Genomic DNA, 26,974 nt, shown 5'->3' on the forward strand with positions numbered 1-26,974 from the left:
TCTAAAAAAAACAGCTAAAATCCTCCCAAATATCCTAAAAAGTTAGTTGCAAAATATGTGGGGACCTTGAACTTGAATGAAAAGGGATAGCGTTAAGACGGTCGAGGGAAAATTGAATTTAAAAAAATAAATTTAACATTTACGTTTGGTTAATACATGTTTTTATAAGGATGACATTTATAAGCATCCTTAGGCTTAAATGTGGCAATTTTTTAAGTATAAGCTAAGCATGATGGGAAGACTAAGAAAATGTGTTGTGGGGTTTTCGTTACGTGAGCAGTTTTTTTTTTTATTCTCCATGTTTGAGTTAACCATCATGCAGTAACATTTAAGTTGTAATTGTTGTTCAAAATTCAAATACAATATTTCTTTTTCTAATAAGCATATTTTAAACCTGATCATTTTCTAATAAATTTTTTTTCATTACACATAATCTAAGCATATTCCGCCCTCTCATAAGCATCGTAAGCCTCTTGATATTTTAATTGCTTATAAACAAAAAAGTATATCATCATGCAGGATGAGTTTTCTTGTTACACCTACAGTCTATTATAAAAGAAGTGAACAATAAGATATACTCCTCATCCGGTGCAGTAGTTCGAAACTAAATTTATTTATTTATTAGTAACGGCATGATATCTCAACAAAGTGCAACGGTGCAACTATACAATTCACTTCATTACGGCAATAGGACGGTTATTTCATTTAAATGATGTACAATTGTGCAAGTCTATTACTCAGAATAAAACAGTTCCTATTTCTATCATCATCCACGTAATAGACATGTGACCATTAGATTTCTTCGCTTCTTTTTATCTTTCAAGTAATTACTCTTAAAGTCATCACTTTGATTATGTCAGAATAGTAAAAAATAGTTTCTGGTTGTAACCACGAGTTCCGATTCGCAATAAGGAAGTTACGTTGGATGATGTTAACACAATTATTTTTTATATTCTTTTATAAAAAACAACAACTAGACCTGAGTCTTCTTCTCGTGATCTTGTCTAGGTTCATTTAAACCTTAAACGTTTTGCCTAGTTTGCATTTATAAAAGAGTACAAGTTTCTTGGATGAAAATTCGACCGTCATAAAAGTAATTTTGACGTCATTAGGTTGCTCATGGGCAAAACGATGAAACTTTTAATACTGATTCGTTTTTGTATATTCAAAAAAGTCGGCTATTTTTTTCGTTTTGACATTGAATTTGTTGGTCCATCCGAAATTGAGTCGCTGGAAACTCGTTTCTTTCGTAAAACCAGCGCATTCCTAATCAATATAGTAGCCACAAAATCAAATTAAGTCCGCCATTGAAAAAAAAATTCAATATGGCGGAGGAAAAGAGAACGAAGTGATAAAAACACGATTTTTATGAATATATTTTTGGTTTTTGTAATATTTATTTCTGCAACAAATGAATTTTTCTTCAATATTTATGAAATTTTAACTTATGTGAGAATGGAAGGTAAGCCATAAGAGACTGGAAACGAGACTAGCTAGAATCTTAAAGAAATAAGAAAAGTTAATTCTTGTTTTTTATTCCATAAAACTTAGATACATTAGAAATAGCCAGAAAGAATTTAATATTTTTTGTTTGTTTGTGACGTCACATACGCCCAACCTCGATTCCAGGGCCTGTAACGCTTTTTTGTTCATCCTTATACCAATAAAGGCTACAGGCCTTGGGGTCGAGTTGACATACGCCTTATTCTTAATTATAGAGAATCCAGTAATGTTTTATAATATGGCATGTCAATTTCTCCATGAGTGAATCAAAAACAAAGTCAGCTTTTCGCCTTTCACCAATGCTGCGCTTATTTGCAAATTTTGTTAGATGTTTTAATAAGTCTAGCGCCGGTGAGAGACAAAAAGCCCTAGTAATGAGGTTGGAAGGAAAATTTCTTTGCGAAAGATTGTGATCAGTTTTACGTCAGTTTGCGAGAGCCTGTGGTTTTGATCAGTTTTACGTCAGTTTTACTTCAGTTTGCGAGATCCTGTGATTTTGATCAGTTTTACGTAAGTTTTACGCCAGTTTGCGAGAGCCTGTGATTTTGATAAGTTTTACGTCAGTTTGCGAGAGCGTGTGATTTTGATCAGTTTTACGTAAGTTTTACGCCAGCTTGCGAGAGCCTGCGAGTTTTGCGTCAGTTCTTTGCGTCTGCATGAACATTTTGATATGTTATTGTAAAACATGCACTGAAGCAGAAAATAAAAAAAACAAAATGCTTATAAAAAAGCAAAATGCCCTGGGGACGAGGTTGTGGCATCGTAGTCAGTTCCAGACAAAGTCAAACACGCGATGTTTACGTATAGTAGCTAAATATATTAACATATAAACAAATAATTACACTCCATGATTCATGAAAATATAAATATATAATATAAATCAACTAATATAATTTTCCAGGTAAAACAAGACCTAAAGCTTATGTTGTAATCTTGCAGTTTAAGAAAAAAGAATTGGGTATCAGGATGTAATGACGTAACCTGACATCTTTATCTTTTTTCAAGTGATGTTGAAATTAAAGTAAAGCTGTTTACTGACAAGCATTTAAAGAATTTCAATATGTTTGTGTTATTACTTCGTTGTGTTTACAATTGAGATATGATTCACATGTCAACATATATGTAGTATATTAACATTTTCACCCTCCTCCTGGGAGGTTGAATTACGTTAGAAATAGACAGCTTTAAGTTTTTTTTAGTCCTTTTAGGATGAAGTTTATTTTGTTTGTGTCCATATTTAACGGTTTATACCCAGTTTTCGGTTTTTTGTGCGATTTGTTACGTCATTTTTCGGTTTTTCCATTTTACGGTCACATGTCACATATCGATTCTCCCTCTTTGCTTATTTTCGTCGCCTTGCACGTTGACATTTTGCGTGCTTCCTTGCTGACTCAAACGATCTACATCATCACCAATAATGCGCAAGCAACGACCGATATCCCTGATTTTTCGCATAGATTCCGACGACAATGCTCGTCGAAACGAAGATTTTCGTCGTTTTGGTTGTTGACTGTTTTCGTTCGAATTACTTGGTGTCTCGGTTGGCGCGGTTTCAGATTTGCTTGATCTTTTAAAGAATTTGAATATACCCATTCTAAAAAAAATTTTTTTGCGTTAGCCAAAAAATATAATAAATGCTAAAGATATATAATAATAAAGAGAAGAACTAAAACACGTTGTCTAGGAGAAGGGAATGATTTTGTGGCTTGGTACTTACTTATGTCGTGTGAATGTCTCTGTAACTTCTAATATATCATTTACTGTATATTTTTTAAAATCTTTATATATATCCCACAGTCAACTTTACATCGAAACTCTTCTATGTTTTCCCTCTGATTAGCATTGCATTGCGATTACACTGACAATTATACATAATATTTTCTATACAACAACGAGTATGACGTCACACTGATTCTACGAAGGAGAGCAAATGATTAGTTCTCCTCTAAATAAATTATGTTCTGTCAGCAATATGTTGTTGTATCATCATACGTGTTTTCTTCCAACCTCGTTCCAAGGAATATTTGCCTTCTTGTTAAAAAAGGCAAAAATCCCTGGGAACGAGGGTGGTTCTCTTCCTTGTTTGTTCTTATTTGGTTGCATGTATCTACCACGCGTTTATGTACCGCTGTTTCTCATTGGGGATTTAACCATACTTGAATATGAATAGAATTAAAAACACATACAAAGAACCCTTAGCAAAGAGATTGCGTGTTGTTCCATGGCACGATTAGGTGGTTCAATACTGAAATTTTTCATATTAGACATTTTTCACGCTGGAAAAGTTAAAAAGTACAGGACCATCGTCAGAATATCATAGGCGTACGTAGAAGAGGCCTGAGGATGAGGTTGGTCATTGCGCAAGAAAACAAGCGAAGGTAAAAATACATGGCGGGAAATTCCAATAACAACATGTGAAAAAACAAGCGCGTTGTGGGTTTAACCAATATGGTAATACCCAGCTGATGGCATGCTAATAAAATTTCAAGAAATATACGTTGAATGTAGTTTCGCTGGCTATTGGGTTTTTATTGTATTCAGCAATCACAAAATAAATTTTAATTACGAAATTCTTGGAATTGTAATTGCATACGTTTACATCATGATTTTATTTAGTATATATAGTCGAAAAGTTACAATATGCCCTGGGAACGAGGTTGTGTTTTACCATATATTTACGTCAGACAAATAACAACTTCCTGGAACGCATCGGAAATGATAGAAGGGAGATTTGAAACAGATCCACGTCAAAATATATTAATAAAACTAAGATATTAGATTAGATGACTTGATATTTCATCCCTGTCCCCAGGATCTTTTACACCCTCACCAGTCTTTATGGAGCGGCCAATAAAATATTTGGCTGCCTATATTAAATTACCAAATACCTTGAAATCGATGTTTCTAATATTTACTTTAATTTTCAGATGTGATTATGGTGATGCATAGAAAATAGTTTCCTTTATAATTCATGATTTAGGAATTTGTAGTTAAAACATGAAATGCATAAAAAAAGGTTGCTGAATATTAGTATTGATCAGTAGCGTAGCAATAATCAGACGAGTTTGATAGCGGTTTCATGTTAATTCGTTTGGTACACATGAAATAATTTAATTCTTAAAATTGCTAAAACATGCTTACAGCTTGATTTTCTTTTCTATATCTTTACGTTTGATAACAAACAGCTGCGCTTCTTGGGAAAGTTGAAGAAAGAAGAAGAAGTTTCGTTCACGTCAAAACATTCAAGTTAGCAAAGCTCGGATTTCCTTGAACTATTTTTTTAAAACTCTGAAGACGAGATTGTCAATAAGAAATAGATTTTACAGTTCTGGTCAACTCGATTTAAACATGGTTTTTTTAATTTATAACTGACTGTCCGAATTAACCTCGTCCCTAGAACCTTTTGTCTCTTATCGGCGCTGCGCTTATTATTGATAATTTCGCCTTGCCGTCCGATATGCAAACAGAACAAGTCCTGTGATCGAGGTTGTGTACGAATGATATCTGTTTTGTGGAGCAGAAATTAGTACAACTTTTAAACTACAATTTTTTAAGTAATAAAAAAACATATTTTAACTAATTGGCCCCTTCCCCTCGATTAATAAATTTTTGAATTTTAGGTTAGTACTAACTACAATTAGGTAAGAAAAGAGTATAAAGTCTTTTGGAGTATTTTTAATATTTAATTTTACTAATGATACCACGATTTAGCGGCTCATCATTGTTTGACGAAAAAGGAGATTGTCAATGACCTCTTATTACAACCTTGATCTCAAAGCTCTTTTTCTCTATTCTATACCAAGACGGTCAGACAAAATAGCTCTGACATTGACCACCGTAAAAAATGCGGTGTTTGCTCGACTACTTTCCGTATTTTAAGCGAAGCGAGCGAGACAATCTACCGAACAACTTGTTGAGATACTTAAACTTCGTTTTGTTTAAACCAAAGCAAGTTAAAGCGGTTGCAAATCCTATAAGAAGCAAAGATGTTGTATCTATCAGCCCGGCGAAGCAATTTTGAAAGTGGAGGGGCTAAATAATTCAGTGTCAAAAGAGGCCCGACCATGGTTGGGGCCGACGGGCTAAGATAATGTTTTCTTTTGGCACCCTAAATTGGCTAAAACATATTTCAAATTCCGGATTATTGCGCTGAAATCCTTAACAAAAAACAGGAGATTATATATAGAAGTATAGAAACGCCATATTTTATGTAAGATACATTTTCAAAATAAGCAATAGTAATATCGAAGCAAAATAAAGATAATGCAGAGAAAGGTTATAGTATATGACAACTCTTAGTTCTCCTTTGTTAATTCAAGCGTTCTCAACAGATTTATATATTCCAGCAACTTTAAATCCGTTAATTGTCATTTCCTTGCCAGCTTTCAAATGAGTGAGTCGTAATCTGCTTATAGTGACAAAAGTTTGTAAGCAAATATTCAGATAACGATAATTCTCCTGACAGCAAATAACAAATCACTGTTAATGATGATAATGAAATTCATGCAGTAAGTGAATTAAGAAAATATATATACAAAAACAATTGGATATTTTTTTCTTTATCTGAGACCAAACTTTTAGCTAGCGAAAGTGACTAATAATATGCATTGGTGATTAAAATCGCCCCCTTCCGTCTTTACCCCAACTAACATATACCCGTTCTTTTGCTCCGCTAAGGTACCTGATTACAGAAAATTTCTTTTCGCGAAATAAAAAAGATCTAAAAAAAAACTTGCTAAAATCTCTCTCGGAGAAAAATAATTTGTCTAACGTAGTCAAATCAATTCTGAGCTATTCATTTCAAAATACGTAATTGTGAACGTCTGGTATGACGTTGTTTTTATGGGAATTGACCGTACGTTTTTCTAGAAACGCTAAATCATTTTTCGTCTTGTTTCAGAAATGAAATTCAAACGTTAAACATCATGTTGACTTTACTTCCCCCTCAGCAAAGTCGATAATAGAACCCGTTCCCAGAGTATTTTGTTGGCTAAAGGCAAGAGACCTTGGGAACATGGATACCAGTTGACTTATTTTATAAACATTTTTAAGTTTAGGGTAATAGGAACTGGGAATTGCTAATAAATAAATTAGCTTGTAACAAATAGATGGGAAGATTACACAAAAGATCTGTTTTAACTTCACTCATAACAAGAAAAAGATATTGAGTGAAAATTCTCACATCAACCACTACTTCACTCAAAAGTCCAGTTACATTTTCCAGCAAATAGTGACACAATCGCATCGCCTCTGAAAAACATAAGCTCAATGGAGTCAAACAGACTCAGCACTCGTTTTTTATATACCGGCGGTAATTTATAATATTATTATTCCTAATGTTTATACAGGATATATCCACTTCAGGGTTGGAAACACTGTTATTAATGTGATTTCTGTGATGACTCTATACATTAGGCATATACCGGCTAGCCTACCCAATTTCCCTCACATGGCATGGATTGACCTATGGCTGTGGTAAAGATACTTGCTAAACATGCCCACGCTGTGGACTGAACCACGAACCTTGTGATTACGAAGCGAACGCAATAACCAAAAGGCCACGCGCCACTGTAGACGGTAATTTGTGGACGTTTAATTTGCAGACAAGGTACAGTGCAAGTTAAACATTAAGTCAGCGGAGCACATCAGCAAAAATTTAGTTAAATTTTTAGCTTAGATTATCTAGCAATCCCTAGAAGTAAATAAATACAAAAACATGAACAGTCAGTAAAGTGGCAAAATAACAACGCCCTGCCACGCCTAGCATTAAATAAACCCCTTTAGGGTATTCAAAAGTACGTTCATCCTAAGAGGGAGGGAGAGAAGGGAGTCATGCAATAACGGAGTTGAAGGAACAGGAGGAGGGGAGGGGTATTATTGTTTTGTACACACTCGCTTTCTAAAAAAATTATTTCTCTTCTACTATTTTCCTTCTTAATTGTTTCTTGATTGTTTCTTGACGGCTGTGTGATGCTGTATTGGGCTAATTTAGTCAAGTAGTTGGTTATTATGATGGTCGAATTTGTAAATGAAACGACCAACTGATGTTTGATTAGCATTAAGTATTTTTCAGGAATGCAATATGTTTCCCATACATATGTACGTATACATATGTACAAATATTAGGATGGACATCCTTTTCGTTGACCCGCTTTGTGCATTATAAAAAGATCAGATGATAATAAAATGTCACAGTTGTATATTGATAAAAACAAATACACATATAAAAAGAACAAATTATTATTTGTAAGGATAAAGTAAGATCGATAATAAAAAAATGGCGCTATGGAAAGACAGATATAATGGTGGTAATTGCTGTGCGAGACTAGACTTTTCTTATCTCCTATGGTAAGATTTTAAGTTTTTTAAAAGCAAAGGCGATATAGACATCAAACTAAAAATAAAAGTTATGCGTGTCGTGAAGATAAAAAAATGTTGTGTAGTCATATATCCAGGCGTAGCGTAAAAATGTACAACAGTAACATGCTTTTACCGCCATTAATCACTTCTTAAGTCACGTGACCATAACAATTCCGAATCTATTTTTTTATTTTACAATTCTCCATTGTCAATGAGTTTGTTGAGGGCGTTGACGATATTTTCAAGAAACGGCCGGTAGGAGCTGTCTGGTAAGAAAAGCTTATCTAACACTTTCGGGTCGGAATAAAACGAATACACGTTATCGATCCGCTTCAACGATTTATCCGTTAGATGATTTTTCACGGACAGTTCGAGGAGTTCTCTCGACTCATTCAAAATTTTAATCATGTACTCGCCGTCGAAGGTAAAGTCCACTTCATAAAAACTAATTATCGTAATGGCTAGAGTTTTGAATTTTTTCTGAAAGTTCTGCAGATGCGTTATCTCCTCCTTGGTGAACATATTGTTTCGAGACAATATGGCCACCTTAACGACAAGTTTTATCATGTTCTTCATTATTTTCTCCGCGTCTTTCTTACTCTCCAAATAAGTCTTGGCGATTTTGTAGCAGTTATCAATCAGATCGGACGTCGGTCCATCCACGACTTGTTTGGCTAAGCCCTTTGTAGACATCTTGCTGGCAATCTTGCCCTGTATACGTATTCCCAACGACTTAGAAGGGGCGTCATCGTCGGCCATACCCTAAATAAACACAAACGATTGAGAAATATAGGCGGTATAGATATATAGATAGATAGTATAAATAATTTTCTTAACTGGTTTAAAAGAAAGTTAATTACCAGAATACCCTTTATCTATGAAACTTAAAGAGACAGTAAGCAATCAATAATTTGGTCATAGACAATTGACAGAAAAGAGAAGAATGTTTCGCAATTGTCACCGATTTCAATATTTTTTTTAAACAATTTCGAAATAAACAAATATTAAGATTATTAAATATTTGACATGTTTTTTCCCTATAACCAAAACTACATACAGACCTAACTAATAACCGTATTTGGATTTATGAAACCCGGATTTAATTATTAAACCCATTAAGAAGCTTTCTTGAATTAGAATGAACGGAAAATTTAGAAATTTTATATTATTTATTATATTAACGTTCATGGGAAAGCTTTCGGATTTGTACGGGAAACTTCCCGTTACTTAGTAAACGTCCTTGGGCATTTGAATCTTCTTCCTTTTCGACGGTAACTAAGTTGCATTACCCGTTACAGATACGTATAGCATTTATCTAACTTGCTTGCTGCCAAACAAACTAATTGGCGGTCAGATGGTTCCAAATGGGGTGATAACACTACATTACATTTATTAACCAAATCCAACCAGAAAATGTATGTCCCTATTGTGTGTGTTGATTCAACTATAGAAACATTACTAAAAAAACATGGTGTTGTGGAAACAAAAATGAACGACAAATGAACCAAATTAAAAAGCGTTTTACAAAAATTATAGAATTTTTAAAAATCTTTTAAAAGTTCTTTATTTAATCCGAAACAAAAAAGCTTTACCGCTAAATTACGATCTAGAACAAGTCAATCTCGTTGAATTAATAAAAAACCTGGGTTAACAGAACCCAGAATAAAAGGGTCGCAAGAGAAACTTTAGTGGTATTAATTTTCGCGAAGAAAAGATTTGAAAACTTTTGCGTGGGTTTAGAGACTTTAAATATAAAAATAATTTATGAAACTTAAACTCCATTTTTATTCTTTTTACCTTCATACAAATGAATTTAATATATTTCTTGTGCTGTTATTCGAACCACAAAAAAGACGATTCTCTTGAGTTCAACTTTCACAAAAATTCTTCAAATTCGCGAAGTCTCTCTCGCAGAAGCTTCTCTCGTTAAATTTCACAACAATCTACTCGCGTAAGAAGGTATATCTCTTCTTCTCCTTTTAAAAACTTTCAACTCAGAAAGCTCCGCTACTCTTTGTTTTCTATCAATTAACATGACAGCTGAATAACATATTTCTTATTCGCTTTTTAGTGAGGAAAAAGGCTAAGAAGAAATAACAAAAAATCTATAAAAAACAAAAACAAAACAATACCAGATGTATTATAAAAATTAAAACAAAAATACAACACGAAATTATTAAATTGAAAACTATTAAGGACTCTTTTTCTTCCTATTTTTTTATCACCTTTCATCAAAAACTTTTTATAGCTCATCTGTTGCAATGAAAGATTATTTTTTAAATAACAGTCGACGTCTGATTCAGAATGCAAGGAAAGTTGGAACAGATGTTGAACAAAAGGGACAGTGTTCAATTCTGGTTATCATTTAAATTCTTTAACAGGGAACCTTTTTGCACTGATAATCAGTGAGTGAATACTTAGCTACTAAAAAGTGTGCTGTTTCTTCTTGAAAAGAAGCTTGCAGATGCAACAAAAAATAGAATACAACGAGAACAAAAAGGAAATAGTTGTTTCAGATTTTGTCTCATATTCAATGATTTCAAATTCCATTTAGGGATGGCAGGCATTCTCAAGTTCTTATTTTTCATCTTACCATGCAGCTCGTTCACAATCTGCCCTAACTTCATTATAAGAATTTGTCTAACAAATGGTTATTTGTTTTATAAGAACACTTTTATAAGAACACGAGCCTACGATTTTGCGGAAATTTATGGACAATTAGGCGATCCCTCGTGGAAAATGTTACTTGTAGCTACAAGATTTCGTGCCTGGTTTAGCATGATCCAATTTCGGCGAAATAAGAGCAGCTCCAGGCTCAAATTTAATTAAATTTAAAAATTTAGAGCAAACTGCGTCAAAACTTAAAATATAAGAAGAATACACGATTTAAATTCTCTTCCAATTCTCTCCCGAGTTGTGGTTGCTTCTCTTCCGTGACTCGATTGTTCATAAACAAATTACAGAGATACATCAGCAACAAAAACATCAATTATTATAAAAACATAAATTTTGGAGAAACCGTAAATAATAACAAAGCGAGACTGAATCCTTGAATTTGTGTTTGACTATTACGAACAAATAGGACTGAAAACGTGAAAAAAAAAAACAGCCACAGGTCCAATGTTTACAGTTTCTTTTAAAAAAAAGTGTACCCAAAAGTCCGCAATCTTTTATTCTGCAATTTAAATGAAAATGTTCTCATTTTTATTCCAAAATCTGCGCAATTCTCGGCTACCCATTCCCAAACTTTACTTTAACAATCTTTTTATAAATAGCTACTTCCCTTAAGATGTTTCATATACGATACAATAACTTCCTCTACCTATAAATATATTAGCAATGGCGAATTATTAGCTAGATACGTACCGTTTTCCTACGTTTCATGATGAACTATGCTGGCTACAAATAAATGTAATGAACTACTTTTTTAGTTTTCCCACAAAAATTTTCTTGCTGTCTAATGGAAGTTCGCCACAAAAGTAAACAAAAGAAATTATCATAGTGTTGTCAATATATTACAGTGGAAACATGATATGCAGTAAATATTGACACTTTCGATCTTAAGGTTACGTGAGTTGACGTTTCCCAAAAAAGAACATCAAAAAACTTCCCCAGGGTTTTCTAAAAAAAAAAAACAATATGGTGCACCAGCTTTTTTAACTCGTAGGTATGTTTATTTCATAGGTGTTGTATAAGTGTTGTATCTAGGATTTCATTCATATTCAAAACATTAGCTTAGATAACATTAAAACGACATAAAAATCAAGCCTTCAAACATGATCACTCATGATTGAAGATACAATTTTGTTTATTTTAAACTGAAAACATTTAATACGAGTCCTAAAATCAGCTTGTCTAAGGTCCTAGAATCAGCTTGTCTAAAGTCCTAGAATCAGCTTGCCGAAGGTCCTAGAATCAGCTTGTTTAAGGTCCTATAATCAGCTTGCCTAAAGTCCTAGAATCAGCTTGTCAAAGGTCCCAGAATCAGCTTGTTTAAGGCCCTAGAATCAGCTTGTCTAAGGCCTGTAACAGACCAGCAACATTTTTTTAAACACGAAACATAAAGTACAGAAAAAATCTTTAAAACAAAATTCCAATACACCTCTGCATAAAAAAACCCAATTAACATTTTTTTTGTAGGGAAAAAAACAACCTAGCGACGTAAAATATTTCAAACTAAAAGAAAGATAACTCTGCTATAACGAACGAAGCAATAGAAAAATTACCTGGAAAGAAGAAAAAAACTTGCAGTCCTTGTACAAAAAAATGTAAATATAATCTGAGAAAAAATTTACAAAATATATTTCAGAAAAATACACGAAGCATTTAGGACTAGAAGAGCTTGTTAAATTATTAAGAACTAAATTCGCATGGGGTCTAACTAAATATATCATATTTGGTTGAAAAAAATTATGAAAGCTATTTTCATTATATCCAGTTATCTTGATGCTGTTAAAATTTTGTTCCTCCCGAACATAATAATAGCTATCAATTTCATGGATAGAGTTGAAACACAATGATAATTCTTTTCTTACATTGCTTCTTTTGTTGACACTCCCATTTTATCAGAAGAAGACATGATATAAGACAGGTGGAAAATATCTATAATATATATGATATATAATAAGGGAGTTGCACTCAACACGAATCATTGTTTTTTGAAAATAAAGGATAATTAAACTAAAAAATAGACATGAATTATAAAAAAAAACAGATGATTTTTTTTAGGATAGAATAGAAATATTACATGGTTTTTAATTATGTACACATTGGTGGAATTCATTGGTGGAAAGCCTTTTGGCTTTAGGAATTTCATTTTTTTTAGTTTTTTTAGTAAACATCCTAGTCTCTTTGTAACAATTTGTTTACAAAAGTACACAAACCATGTCTAACATTACAAAAGCTGAACTAGCTGCAAAACACAAAAAATTCACTTCTAACTGGACTTAATTTTAAACTATACCTTTAAAATGTACTGTATTATACATTTACAATCTTAAAGATAATCTGTTTTTTCCTTTATGGTCGTCAGCACTATCTTATGAAGGGGAGACATGGTTCATGAAAGACAAGATTGTAGAATTAAAGTTAAAGACCTTGAGGATTGTCTAAAATATCTATCAAAATTACAGGATATACATAGAGTGAATGTAAAACAGATCTTGTTTTGTTTAGTATTTGAATGTCTGAAGTTGATTTTATACCAAATTGACAGAAAATGCAAGATAAAAGGTTTAAAAAATATTAAAAAAATGGAGAATTTAAGTTTTGGAATTTGATGCAAATTTGCAAATATTAATTCTTTTTTTTCTGCCTTCATTTCTTTCAATGGTAACTTAGAGTTTGATACTTCGTTAAGAGAAAAAAAACCAGGAAGATAATATTAGGGAGTAAAATAAACGTGTGAATCTTTTAAAGCAGGTTAACAATTACAATATTTTTGTAAATACACAACAATTTAGACTCTAAGACTAACACAGCGTTAATTTTAGGTTCTCTATCTCTAAATAAAACAGCCTGTTTTTGTTATTTCCAATGACAAGATTGTATTACACAAAAGAGTTTGACATCAAACAAGTTTTTTGCAGATATGAAATAGTTTAAACAGTAAATCTAAGATAACCCTAGGCCTTTTTAGGGCAGGCATGCTAAGAAATAGAATAAAAAGAAAACAAAATTTACCAATAATTAACAACAAAAGGTTTGCAAAGCAAATTACGAAAAATATTAATTTAAAATTATCACCTCAATCACCACCTCGGGCGATTCCATCTTTCTTTTATATTTTTCTGTTTTAATTTACTCTGCTACAGTTATATACTTTTAAGGTTAAAAATCTTTGTTTCAACAAAATCTATCAATTTTCCTTAAACATCAACAGCCAGAAAAACTATATATAATCTTTCAGAAAGAAAAAATCAATCAATGTTGTTGGGAAGTTCTTCAAATGAACAAACTCAAAATGCCAGCATACTATTGAAGAAGTTTCTAAATCAACAATACGTGTAAATAGCACACCTGTCAAGTGGCTTTCATATCAGAGAAGAGGTGATAAAAAATTAAAACATTTGAAATAACAAATATTGTTTGCTATTTAAACTCTGTGCTGTATCTATTATTGAACTCTTTTTACATTTAAAGAGCTGAGGCCTTAGTGAGGCTGGCGAAAATTTTTTTAACAGAAAATTAAGCTTAAAAGAGTTTTATAAAATTAAAACAAGCTGTGTGGATCCAAACAGGTAAAAAATATCTTGAAATAAATTTGTTTAAAAAATCTTGCAAAGAGAGATTCTAAAACAGATCCAAATTAATAATTTAAGCTAACAAATGGCATGAGAAGAATTAATTCACACCTAAAATAGTTAATTCAAACCAATGTTTGAGAACGCCAAAAATGTCTCCAGCATCTCTATTTTAGCTTTGGTGACCAATGAATAACAGGTACTGTGTCAAACCTGTTTTTAAAAAAGTTTAAAAAGTATAAAAAAGATGTTAAAGTATTTTATTGTCAAAACATTTGACAGGATAAAAATTTTGTAGCTTTATAAAGGGGGTTTTGTAACGCAATAAATTTAATTCTTTATTTTGGTTAACTTTTTTCATTATCTGTTAAAATGAATTCAAACGAAATTCTCAACTTTTCTGCATTTACAAAAAGATTATTTGTTGCAAAATATAAATACTTCTCAAAAAAGTAATTCACATTAAAAAACCTTTCCCTAAACTTTAATTAAAATTTATTAAAAATAAATGAAGTATTTATTTCCTTTCTTCGTACACGTCACAAAATTGGGGTAACAATCGTTCCATTATCCTGTTCTTATTTTAACTCTTAAATAACAGGTACAGTTTTTCATTAGCCAAGAGTATTAATAATTCGTGAATAAATTTTTACGATTTACTTGTAACAGTCATTGTTTTCATTTTACCAGGTGCGCCAGGTCCATGCTGCCATGTTTGTTATTAATAGAAATTGTTTGAGATAATTTAACAGGACCAACATCAATAATCTGATAAGAGTTAACCGACCTTGTACCCCAGCAGAGACCATTGCTTAAACTTGGAGTCCCTTAAAATCTTAAAACTCAACTCTTTACGCTTCTATCAATGGAAAAAATAGTGCATGCTAGAGATGACTTTACCGAAATCTCACAAGGGTGCATAATAGCAGATTAACAGTGGGACAGAAGGTCAACGTGGCCAAGCAGTCATGCAATTGAGTAAAAGAGGTCAGAAAATTGTTAGAATATGTAGTTTTTCTCTTTCATTATCGGTATATATATTTTCAGTAATCGTTAGCCTATTGTTATCCTAATAACCAAATAAGGGCAGGGAAAAACATGTTTACATATAAACATGTTACCTTTTGTTGCAATAAATAGTGCATGCAACTAAACATTGCGTGTGGCTTTTCTTTATTCCTATTTTCCAGAGAGCTTTAATTGGTCTTAAATATGTTACAAGTACCAGATGACCACATTTTTAGATATACAGCTCATTCGTGTCACACAGTAGATAAAAAAAAAAAGATTAGAAAAAAAACATTTCAGCCCTCCAAATCAGTGAAAAATTGTGACAGCAAATTTTGCTCTCAGGAGTAGCTTTAATGGCACTAGGTAAAAACACAATGGCAAAAATTTTAGATTACCTCCGTCTTTGTGCTTCACAAAAAATAGGCAACATGGCATAACTTTCTTTGACATTGACGTTAATGTGCAAGGCAAAATGAGACAGAACTATCACTCTATGAAACTTGTGGAGACGTTTTACCTTGTGAACATAAACACGCGAGAATGCACACAATAAAATACGCTATGCCAGATTTAACTTTCAAATTTCGGTGGCATATATAAAATTATTCAAATTCATTCTAAAACTATCAAAACACAATCGTGAAAAGTTCCACTGTCATAGTTTCTTTAAAACTTCATAAATCTTCATGCCATAAATCTTGACTACATTGGCAAAAGTTGAATGGTAGAGTGAATTCAGAGAAGTGACACTTTTTACAGGGTTATTATTTAACAGTTAGAACATACCTTGTTTCACTCTTGCAATTTATTTTTCTAAAAAGAATAAAGACAGCTTTACCAAATGAAAACATGAATATTTACGATACAATAATCACTATATCTTAAAAATGAAACCAATATGCTTAAAGTCAATATGCTTAAAGAACTTCAACAACAATAACTATAAATTTGTTTTAATACCAGATTGAAGATATACAATTCCAATGCTTTAAACAACAAAAATTGAATGATAGTAACTAATAACACATTTTCAAAATACAAAAACTTACTTTTTTATTGTTTGTTAAACATTAAGAAATTCTTGTATAGACTTAATGGATTATTAATTAACCTATAAAAAAACATAAAAAAGATAATTATTATAACAGTTTAGAAAAAGAAATAACAAAAGTCATTATTATGTAATAGCAATCTAAAAAAATGTTTGAAAAAGGTACATTAATAACTAAAAGTTTTTTTGTGTAGATACAAAGAATGAGCCCCAAAGAGAAAAAAAACAGCTTTACTCAAATTAATTTGTTTCATTTCTTATAAGAAGCTAAATTTTAATGTAAACTCTCTTCTTCTTTAAAGCTAATAATTGCTTGTGGTTGTTTCATTTCTTGATTTTATAAACACAATAAAAAGCTATGTTAGCAACAAAAAAGCACTTATTTCCGTATATACCTCATTGTAGAAAACTAACAACTTGTGAAATTAATGCATATGAAATTAACATAAAGAAAAATAAAGCAAATTGATGGAACATTAAAACTCAAAAAACAAAACTTAAATTTAGAATTAAAAAAACAACTTAAATTGCCATACACATCCCACAGGAATTGACCAGATACACCTGCTAGAACCAACCACAAACAGAACGGTGGCATCATAAAAATACAGAATATTATCATTGTATCAGTGTGGGCTAAAAAATCCCAGTTAAACCAGTGGTCGTTTGATGAGATAACAATGAATAATTTGATAGAGAAAGTAAAAGCTGGTTGCTGCCTGTTGAAAAGAGACAGGATGGATGCGTATTTAAAAACGTTGCAGTGATAAGGAGGTAATGTGGTCAAATTTTTGCCACATAAAACGCAAAAAAAAATGGATGTCCCCAAATTAATTGCTTGCTAACATCCATTAGAGGTTACATACTTTAAAATGTCAAGATGATAACAAAGCAATTAACTTTGAAGTTAAAGTGACCTGTTAATTTAAACACTGGCAGATAAAATTGGACACTGTGGAAAGAAAAAGCAAAGAAATTTAATGAAAATGACAGACTGCATTAGAATTAAATATCTGAAACTGTATCATTGAACTATTAAGTATGGATTAAAATTTTGCAAAGTTACTATTTTTTAGAAGTATAACATTATTACATTGATTTCTCGTCTGACATAAAATTAATTTCAGGCCTTACTGAATTGTGTGCACATGAAAACTTAATTGCATACCGTATTTTCTGGTATATAACCTGCACATCACATAACCCGCAAAAAACTTCAATCAATGTGTTTTACTTACCCGCACCTTTGCATAACCCGCATCGTGTCAAGAAAAAAATTCAGCGTATTTTTACTTACCAAAATCATTTTATAAACATGTGCGTGTGTTCTGTCTTTTTCATGCTAGAGACAAGTGGGGGACGTTTAAACTTGTGAACCCCAAACACGAGAACCGAGTGTCTGAACTAGCGACTCTCTCAGTCTTAACTTCCTAGTCTCCAATTGCCAAAATAATAATGAATTAAAATTAATTTGAACAAGTCGACCTTCTGCTAATGCCAACAGCACTGAATTAGACAATGGTGTTTTTATTTATTAATAATAACTCTTGCTTCCTGCGATTAAACAAACAAACAAATAAAAAAAACCCCACCCTATCAGGTTATACACCTAGAGTAAAATCTCTGTTTTTTTATGTATATCTACGTTTTTTTGGCATGAATATAAACAACATAATAATTATCACGGATTGTCTGTAATAGCGATGTACGGAACGTTCTTTTCCAATGTTTATATATTTTGTTATCCATTTATATCTCAGCAATCACAGTGTGCATGATAAAATTAATGGCGGCAATGGGGAGGAGATAGTTGCGTGTGTCTTATTAATTGTATTTTATATTTATTTTTAATATTTTCAGTGGCCACCTGTTGCTTGAAGGTAGCGAAGATAAAAAAAGAAAATTATCACCCATACTTTAATTTTCAATTAAACCTAAAAACGATACCTGCTATATTGCTCTATTACCAGAAGCAAATCATTTCAATGTGCTTAATGTGATTGCAAAGATATAAATAGATTAGAATTACATTCAACACAAAAATTGTGTTTCAGAGAGAGCTTGTAATATTAGCACTGGCAAGCAATAGGAAGTTAAAACAATCTCACTGTGTGAAAAAAAATAAATCACATAGTTGAAGTAAGATTAAGTAGGTATAGGATTGCGCATGCAGTTATCTTAATGTACGCATTATATATCCTGTTGAGACTATTTTCTTCATTGATGAATGTATAACTTTAAATTTCACAATAAATGACAAAAATTATAAAACTTATCACATAACCCGCACCACATTATAACCCGCACCAACAGTGGAAGTCGTAAAAATCAACTTATAACCCGCGGGTTATATACCGGAAAATATGGTACACAAAATAATGTGCACATCCCCCATGATTGAATTTGAACAGCTGAAAACAAAATTTGCTTTATTCATCCAACTGATTTAATAGCAAACTATTTAAAACAACAATTTTGACATTTCATTATTAAAAATCAAATACATACAACTCTGAAATTGTAAGAACACTCTCCTTTCCTTATTTTGCAATTAAGTCGCATAATAAATTTTAGAGTTAGTTTAACTAGTTGAGGTGTGCTACAGACTAAGTCAAAAGCAAATTTCTCAAATTAAAACCCACCCTTAACCAGGCATCATTCTCTAATTTTTTTAAAGCAAGTCCTACTGTGGCCTTACCAGGAGAAAAAAATGACATGTAGTTGTTTTTATGCCAAACTAATTCCACAGTATCTTTGTGTATGGTTGCATTTTTTTCTACTGGGCTGATTGTTCCATATTATTTCTATCTTTGAGACAAGTTGGGGACAATTAAACCCCAAACAAGAGAACCAGGTGTCTGAACCAGCAACTCTATCAGTCTTGTCTCTGAATCGTGGAAGAAATAATTAATTGAAAATGAAGTAAGTTGACTAACTTAGATAATTGTCAAATCAACGTATTCACAAGCAAGCGTTTACTGAAGACATCAAATTTAAGTAAGGGAATGTTTTCCCGAAAAAAATGAATACAAAACTATAAGTTTTAAAGATTCATTTCAAAAGGATATTATTCAGTGTGATCAATGTTTCATCAAGACTGATTCAGTGATCTCTATAAACGAAGCTAGATAGATAGATAGATGTGCGTATTTTACATGGCTAGCCTCACAAATATCGAGGGATATACCCTGTCTATTATTTCCAGGAGGGGCCATGGCTTAGATGGAGAGTCCTAGAGTATTTAATGCTCATTTTGAGCTACGCAGACCCAATTAGGGCCCGCGCTCTACTAGACAACTCCCGGCAACATCCAACGGCACACACAGTGTGCCATCTCCCCAATTTCCCTCACATGGCTTGGGTTAACCCGGGGCTATGCTAAACATTCACTCGCCCATGTTGAATCGCCGTCAAGAGGAATCGAACCCCGGTCTCCCGCACAGAGTACGAGAGCTATAACCACTAATCTACGGCGGTACTAGTGATGCGGAATTTGGTTTTCGTTTGATTAGATGTTATTATTTACAGTCAGAGACACATTATAAATAAAGTTTTAATAACAATTTCATGAGACAAGAATGGCTAGTCTACAACTTAAGATGTGTTAACAAAGAAAATATTATTTTGCTGATTTGCTGTTTTTTTTATTTAATGTGTTTCAAAAACATGTGTTGCCGAATCAAATTAAACCAAGGGATTAGAGAGTCCCTCAGCAAAAATAGCTAAGGTAAACAAGATCTACCTCGGCATTCACTTCAGCATTTACCAATTGTCGAGAATTGCGAGGGCTGGAAAGGTTGTATTTGGAAAGTCAGCATTGGTTACAATAAACAATTGGCAAAAAACAATACATCATTTGTGTCATAATATTTGGCAATCTTAATGCTTTAGTTGTATTTCAAATGTATTTTGACCTAGTGGTGGATACATGTTTTCAAGCAATCTGACTGAACATCTGATTTGGTACGGTTAAAAATAATTTAGCTGATCCAAATTAAACAAAAAAAGATTTCAGATTAAATAACACATGTGCCGACAAGAGCAAAAACCTCCCTATGTCGAGGTGCGTGGTCGGTATTTTCTCAGACCCTTCTCCTTACCTGAACCCAGGTATGGAGGTTTTGGCATTTGATGCCTGGATCCCTGGTTTGTAGGTTTAGTCTAACTGTTAAAATAGCTGAATTTGGGGTGGTATATATAGCTTTGATTTCCTTCTCTTTCATGATTGAGAGCACTACAAAGTAGCTAGCTAGAGAGGTTGTTCTATATGTTTTTCAACTTTTAAACACCTGCCAAATATGTAAAAAAAAGATATGAAACAAATGCTTTAAGGGATTATAAACTATGACCATATCAGCATTAGCACATTTCATCCATTGTTTAACAACAATAATAGAACAACATTTGGACTTCTTCGTTCTAACCAAACACATGCTTCTCTCGTCTTATTTTTTCCAGCTATAAATACTAAGCATCGAGACAAATTATGGGTCTGTGCAATTATGCTTTTCGTATATAACATGATATTATTTAATTTTTAATCTATTAGAAGTTAAATTAATAAAAAGAAATGTAAGGATTTACATGAATAAAGTTTTGTAACAAATTTTACACAAGCATTAGGATATATTACCGGAAACTATTGCTTATATTGAATAGAATTCTCGGTCCGTGAAATAACCAATTGAATATTTGCCTCGACATGCAACCGCTTGCTCATTTTTGCTAAGCAAGGAGGGGAGCGAATTTGTGTGAATGTGTATAGCGCAATAAAAAACACGACAAACATTTCCAACTAACACTGTGGGAGCGTAAAGCGGATTTTTCATGATTCAAATTAGAAAAAAACAAACTTAACTCTTTGCCTCGTTTTTTTAACATTATACGCTGCACCATCACTTAGTATCTCAACATATATGATGTCCAAAAATCTTTGTAATTTTAAGTTTTCTAATTACACCAGGAAACGTAAATTAACTAGAGGTACCTTTCGCGTACTCATTTTCGTGCAAATTCGGGCAAAAAGAAATTATAAATTATTTGCGTTAATTTTTTTCACGATAAAAACCAAAAATACAAAGTCACGGTTTAAAAAACGTAAAACATCTATCTTTTATATATTATATACTATACTATATTTTAAAGCCCAGCATTTTATTACTTTGTTCCTGTAACTACTGGGGATTCCCCTTCTTTAATACGCGCAAAAATACGTTCATATTTCTATTGCACGTAACGCGCGAAATAGTTTTTACAAACGCTGCGCAGGAATTAGTGTCAATTAAGTGTTGGGTTTTTGATTTCCGGCAAAGTGTTCAACTTCACAAAATACATAACTGATAACTATTGTTTTCTTTATATGTTACGTTATGTAAATGATAATAACCATTCTCGTCCCCATAGGTCCTTGAGATTAAAACCTAGAGCCCTGGGGTCGGGAATGGATTATGACAACAGGTTGAGATGTATTGTATATCTATTTTTTAGATTTAATTTGAGTTGTTTACATCCTGTCACCGCGCACCTAAAAATCATTGAATAGAATTGCTAATAAATTAGTTAAAAAAAACAGGTGGTTTGTACAGATTCAAGCATTCAGGAAATTGTGAAAAACGTACTGTACAATTCTTAATTCATCTCGCGTTAGATACTAAAATTACTGAATAAAGAAAATAATTCAAAAGTTCGTAAATATTTGAAAGTTAGCGAGAAATAAATTACAAATTGAAAAAAGACAGAATCAAAAAGGACGGAAGCAAAAGGAAAGATTTGTCAACAATCATGTCTTGTGTTTTCTTGGTTTTGATGCTGGCAAACCAGTTTGTTTTTAATTTTTATTCACTTTAGACGTTATATCCGCAAATCAGCTTTTGTTTTTTTGTTCATGCAAAACGTAAAAAGGGACGACAATTGAAGAGTGAGGTTTGGGTAGTAGTAAGTAACATTGTGGATGCAGAAAAATATAATTATTCTAAATTATGAAAATTAAAAGGATCAGAAACACATACAAACTATTTTACTAAAATCAATAGAACAGCTAAAGAAAAATGGTGTTTCCATGCTGAAGAGTCAAGCTGAGGCCAACTTTTTAAGCCTTTTTTGGACTAATAAAAATAATTGTAATGTTTTCCACCATTTTTCTTTTAGATATGTTTTTAGTGAAGCATCAACTTGCGAATCAAAATACAAATGTAAAGAGTCAAAAACATCCGCTGCATTTGCTTACATCAGCATGAATAAACTCAACAATACAAAGTTAAATGGAACCGTACTATCAACACATTATGTTGAAAATACAACCAGATGTAATAAACTGTGCGCAATGCATGATGGGTGTTTTTCAACCAATGTTGGCCCAAACAATGCTTCAACATTTGCATGTGAGTTACTTGGTGAAGACAGACGCACGAATGCTGACTTAGTTGTCAATGCAACTGGATGGTCGCTTTTCACGACAGCGGTTAGCTAAATCGTTTTTTTTATATATTTTTTGTAAAACTCAAACATAGTTTACTTTATAAGAGACGGCAAGAAAGTCAAACTTACGCGTCAACAGGATTGACGTGGGGGTGCGGTGTCAAACCTTGTAGTGAGATTAAAAAATGGCTTTCAATTTTAAGTGTGATTTAAGCAAAGTCGTTTTCTTGAGTTAAAGGTCCCGTTTATAGAAATGAAAAGTATCTTTATATTATTTTCATTCCTAGCTGATGTAAAATTACTTGATAACAATTTCAATTATAGTGTAGATGTGACGACAAGCCATGTAAACCAAACATTGAAAAGTGTTTTCCACATTATCGAAATGATTCTTACAAATGTGTACTTTCAGATCGTAAGTTGACACATTTCATTACCAGTACCATTAGATTAGGCTAGGCTGGCTTAACACATGAAATAGTACCCTCAATCTGAAGATAACATGCAATTATATAAGAGAAAAACAGAGAATGAATCAGCTTTCTTTCAGGGGAATGTTTATAAATGCGCGTCGCCCACGGCAACAACAATTCCCCTCAAGAACAATCAAAATGGCAGACACAAGCAAGCGAACAACGAGGCAGACTAGATTCATTTACGGGGAAATAAAAACTCTGTCGATATAACCGTTTATTCACTTATAAGTGAATTACATTTATATGCTGCGTAACCTTCTGTACTTGGTATCATGTGTAAATGACTTGTTAGCTACCTCTTTGGAAATATTTAGTTCTTAAACTACGTTTTACTATTTTTTATAGCATATTACCTCCCGTTAATGAATTTCACATTTGATGAAAGTTTTGAATGCTCTGGTTGTGAAGCAAACTATCGGGATCAGACAGCGTCTAAGCGAATAAACGTCCCCGATCGAACCACAAGGGTATTGTACCTCCCTCAAACTTTTGATGAAGGAGATGGAGGTGTCTTATCTGCAGAAGGATGCCTAAAGTAGGAATATATTTTCATCATGTCCCGAATTAGATTAGGCTTGTAAAATAATAACTGGTGTTGTTTTAGAAGTACATGCATTGAAAGAGACACATTATATCTCTCCTAGCCTAAACATTTCAACGTAACTTCAGTTCCAAGTAATAACAAATAATAAAACAACTTCATTCTGTACTTTTCTTGTAACAACTATCCTCGTCCCCAGGGTTCAAAGCCGGTATCGATATCAAATAGGCAAAAAACCGTGGGGACGAGGTTGGGTAACAACAACGTTTTTAGTTTTTGTACAAAATATTGAGAGTTTATTGCAGGATATATCGCATCTTAATTCCAATTATCTTTTACACAGAAATAAACTATATATATGTAATCATATGATCTTTGTGAATCTGTCGGTCTCTATGTGAATTTGTCCCTCTATATGAATCTGTCCGTCTCTATGTGAATTTGTCCGTCTCTATGTGAATTTGTCCGTCTGTATATGAATCTGTCCGTCTCTATGTGAATTTGTCCGTCTCTATGGTAATTTGTCCGTCTGTATATGAATCTGTCCGTCTCTATGTGAATTTGTCCCTCTATGTGAATCTGTCCGTCTCTATGTGAATTTGTCCCTCTCTATATGAATCTGTCCGTCTCTATGTGAATTTGTGTGATTACCTATATTCTCTATGTACAGGAACCTTTCATCAGCATTTCCTGGAAATTGTGACAGCGATGGTTTGGTATTTTCATTCTGGTACAGAACGTTTATGCGCTTCTTTGGAAATGAGGTTATCTATATCTTACAATCATTTGGCGATGGTTATGCAATCACTTTAAACAATCGAAATGTTGAAACCAAAACTGGCGAATGAAAGTTTGTTTATCGAACAGAAAACTATAATTATATTCTTGAAGGCTATCACGGTTCGGATGCATCTGAGTGGGTTCATGTACTTCTCAAGTTTGACATTGCTAATGATTTGTTTTCTGTTTTTATTAATGGTGTCCATGCAGGTGATGGAGAAAAGCATTCAAGGACATCACGTAAGTCATCCAAGGACCTGCACGCTTTTTTGATAAGAATATCAAAAAAAGGTTGTTCCATTATTTTTATTTTTCTATTGTTTTATAGATCATTTTGCAGATCATTACTAAAATTGTCCAGGAATGAAATTTCCCATTTTTTTCAACAAGCACAAAAGTTTCTTCCATAAATCCTTTCTTCTCCAAAAGTATTTATTGGGACCACCTTAAACATTTCCGCGTGATAAAAAAAGAAGAAGAAGAAGAAGAAGAAAAAGGAGCATTACGGCTTAAGGTTTTCCGCTATTAGCAATAGCTTGGAAGTTCCGCAAATTATCCCATAGACTTTAAAGACCAAGAAATGTGGGGCAAAATCATGTCCAGAGATTTTTAAGTCCAAGTACGCACCATAGTAAATAATCCTTCATAAATGAAATAAATGTGATTTAAAGATATACTGAGTGTGCGCCCATAGGAGTTAGCGTATCTTTAACTCACGGGAGGTGTTTGGAAGACGTTCATTTTTTAGAACGTTAATTTCTTATAATAAGGCCAGATTTTACGGAGCTTGAAGGAGCAACAGACGAAAGTAAAACTGTTTAAATTCCTAGAGTTTTACTAAAATTTAATATTTCCATCGCAAGCAATATTTTAATACATAGTTAGCTCAGGGTTTTAAATAACATCGATAACCCAACGGTTTGAATTAAAAAAGAAAAATCAAATATAGAATAATGTGTTTTTAGGTACTATCACATACACTCAGCTCAAGATGGCTTGGAAATACAACAGTGGGAAAAAATTTTGTGCTATGTTTGATGATGTGGTTTATTACAATCGTTTACTCTCAAATGAAGAAATTCATAATCTATACGAAGTAAGTGTCTTAGTAAAACATTTACAAATAAATAATGAGAATATAAATAAAAAATAATAGGTGCAAATAATAAAAGTTATCATTCTAAAGACAGGAAATCTTTAAAAACGACGTTTTTCTTTTAGGAGCAATCAAAACATTAATTAACGACATAAGGTGCCGGCATAAACACAAGTTGTCGACATAAGATGTCGACATAAATACAAGTTGCCGACATGAGGTGCCAGCATAAACAAAAATTGCCGATTGAATTATGCGAGAGAATGTTGGAGTTGACAGCAGATTTTTTTGAATTATTGATTTGCTAAATGTTTATTGATTTATTAATTTTGTTTCACAGCGCGTTCTCCACCATTCTCTAGCTTCTTTGCGAATCGTTAATTTCTCAAACTGAAGAGAGTCTTCATTCATAGCATATTGAAAAAGAACAGGAATATCTTTTGGCTTCTACTGTATTTTTAATGTTGTTGGCACCGGCTTAGAAAGTTCTCTTACGGTTAATCGAGCATTGCAGTTATTCAATTTGTTCAAATCCAGAATGGCGCGTTTATTCAAAGCGACTTTTTTAATGGCACGCTGTAAAACGAGTAACCACACTTAGTGCACTATTTTTCAAATGTTTACTTAACAACACCAATGTTTTAATAGTTTTTTTGACAACAATTAAATTTGACTATAATATCATTTTTATCCTTCTCTTCGAGCTCCCTATGAAATGGTACCAAGTAATTATTTGATAAATTCAATTATAAATTTTACCAACCTGCTCTAAAAATAAACAAAGCAAAAAACTAATTATAATTTATATAGTTAACACCTTGACGCCCTACCCTCGTGCTAAGGTTTTTTTTCCTTTTTAGCCGTCTTCTGTCATATCAAAAAGGTAAAAACCCTGGGGACGAGGGTGCATGGTGCAAAGTTTAATAGGACGAAATAATACAATAGCCCATGCTAAATAACAGACTTTGTGAACATTGTATGCAACGAAAAGAAAGTTGCTTGAATAGTTAAATAACCTGATAAATACAAATGTTGTTTTTTTCGTCTCTATTTTTTTTCTCTTTTCAAGCCTCCATTTTATACTGTCGGAGTAATTTTACGACAGACATTTTTTTATATTAAAGAAGGACTACTTTGTTCATCACTAACATACTGCCTGGCAGTGAGCAAGATTCGATCCGCGGTCCCCAAAACTGGGAGCCGCAGACGAGCCCACTATACTACGTGCGGCAATATATTGGTGGTGAACTCAGATAGTTTATTCGGATTGTGTGTATACATATAAGTGAATATTTATCATAGCACATCCGTATTTCATTCTCAACAGAGAATGCTTCACCCCGATCAGACCTCTGATCATGACAGGCAAGCTTTTTGTATTTTACGATTTTAGTTGCAAACTTAAATAAGCGACTGTGAATGCTGAGTTATTAGAATCTTATGCTGTGATATTGAAAGTTGGTAACAGTCAAACAAAGTCGCTTATTTGAATTTTGT

The 26,974-nt window shown here is 32.7% G+C and overlaps 2 protein-coding genes across 2 annotated transcripts; one reads left to right on the forward strand and one right to left on the reverse strand.

Moving 5' to 3' along the window:
* Positions 1-7,687: 7,687 nt before the first annotated feature.
* LOC130637217 (tumor necrosis factor alpha-induced protein 8-like protein) lies at positions 7,688-12,390 on the reverse strand. The gene is made up of 2 exons (XM_057446914.1): positions 12,090-12,390; positions 7,688-8,625 (listed from the first exon to the last, which is right to left on the reverse strand). Exons 1-2 carry the CDS (start codon positions 12,255-12,257, stop codon positions 8,056-8,058), a joined length of 738 nt encoding a protein of 245 aa, XP_057302897.1. The 5' UTR covers positions 12,258-12,390; the 3' UTR covers positions 7,688-8,055.
* Positions 12,391-21,471: 9,081 nt separating this feature from the next.
* LOC130637201 (uncharacterized) lies at positions 21,472-26,254 on the forward strand. Its single transcript, XM_057446913.1, has 7 exons — positions 21,472-21,986; positions 22,315-22,627; positions 22,909-22,999; positions 23,406-23,595; positions 24,272-24,621; positions 25,347-25,477; positions 25,603-26,254. Exons 1-5 carry the CDS (start codon positions 21,949-21,951, stop codon positions 24,447-24,449), a joined length of 810 nt encoding a protein of 269 aa, XP_057302896.1. The 5' UTR covers positions 21,472-21,948; the 3' UTR covers positions 24,450-24,621; positions 25,347-25,477; positions 25,603-26,254.
* The last annotated feature ends 720 nt before the right edge of the window (positions 26,255-26,974 follow it).

Source organism: Hydractinia symbiolongicarpus, chromosome 1, assembly GCF_029227915.1.
Source record: "Hydractinia symbiolongicarpus strain clone_291-10 chromosome 1, HSymV2.1, whole genome shotgun sequence".
NCBI lineage: Eukaryota > Metazoa > Cnidaria > Hydrozoa > Anthoathecata > Hydractiniidae > Hydractinia > Hydractinia symbiolongicarpus.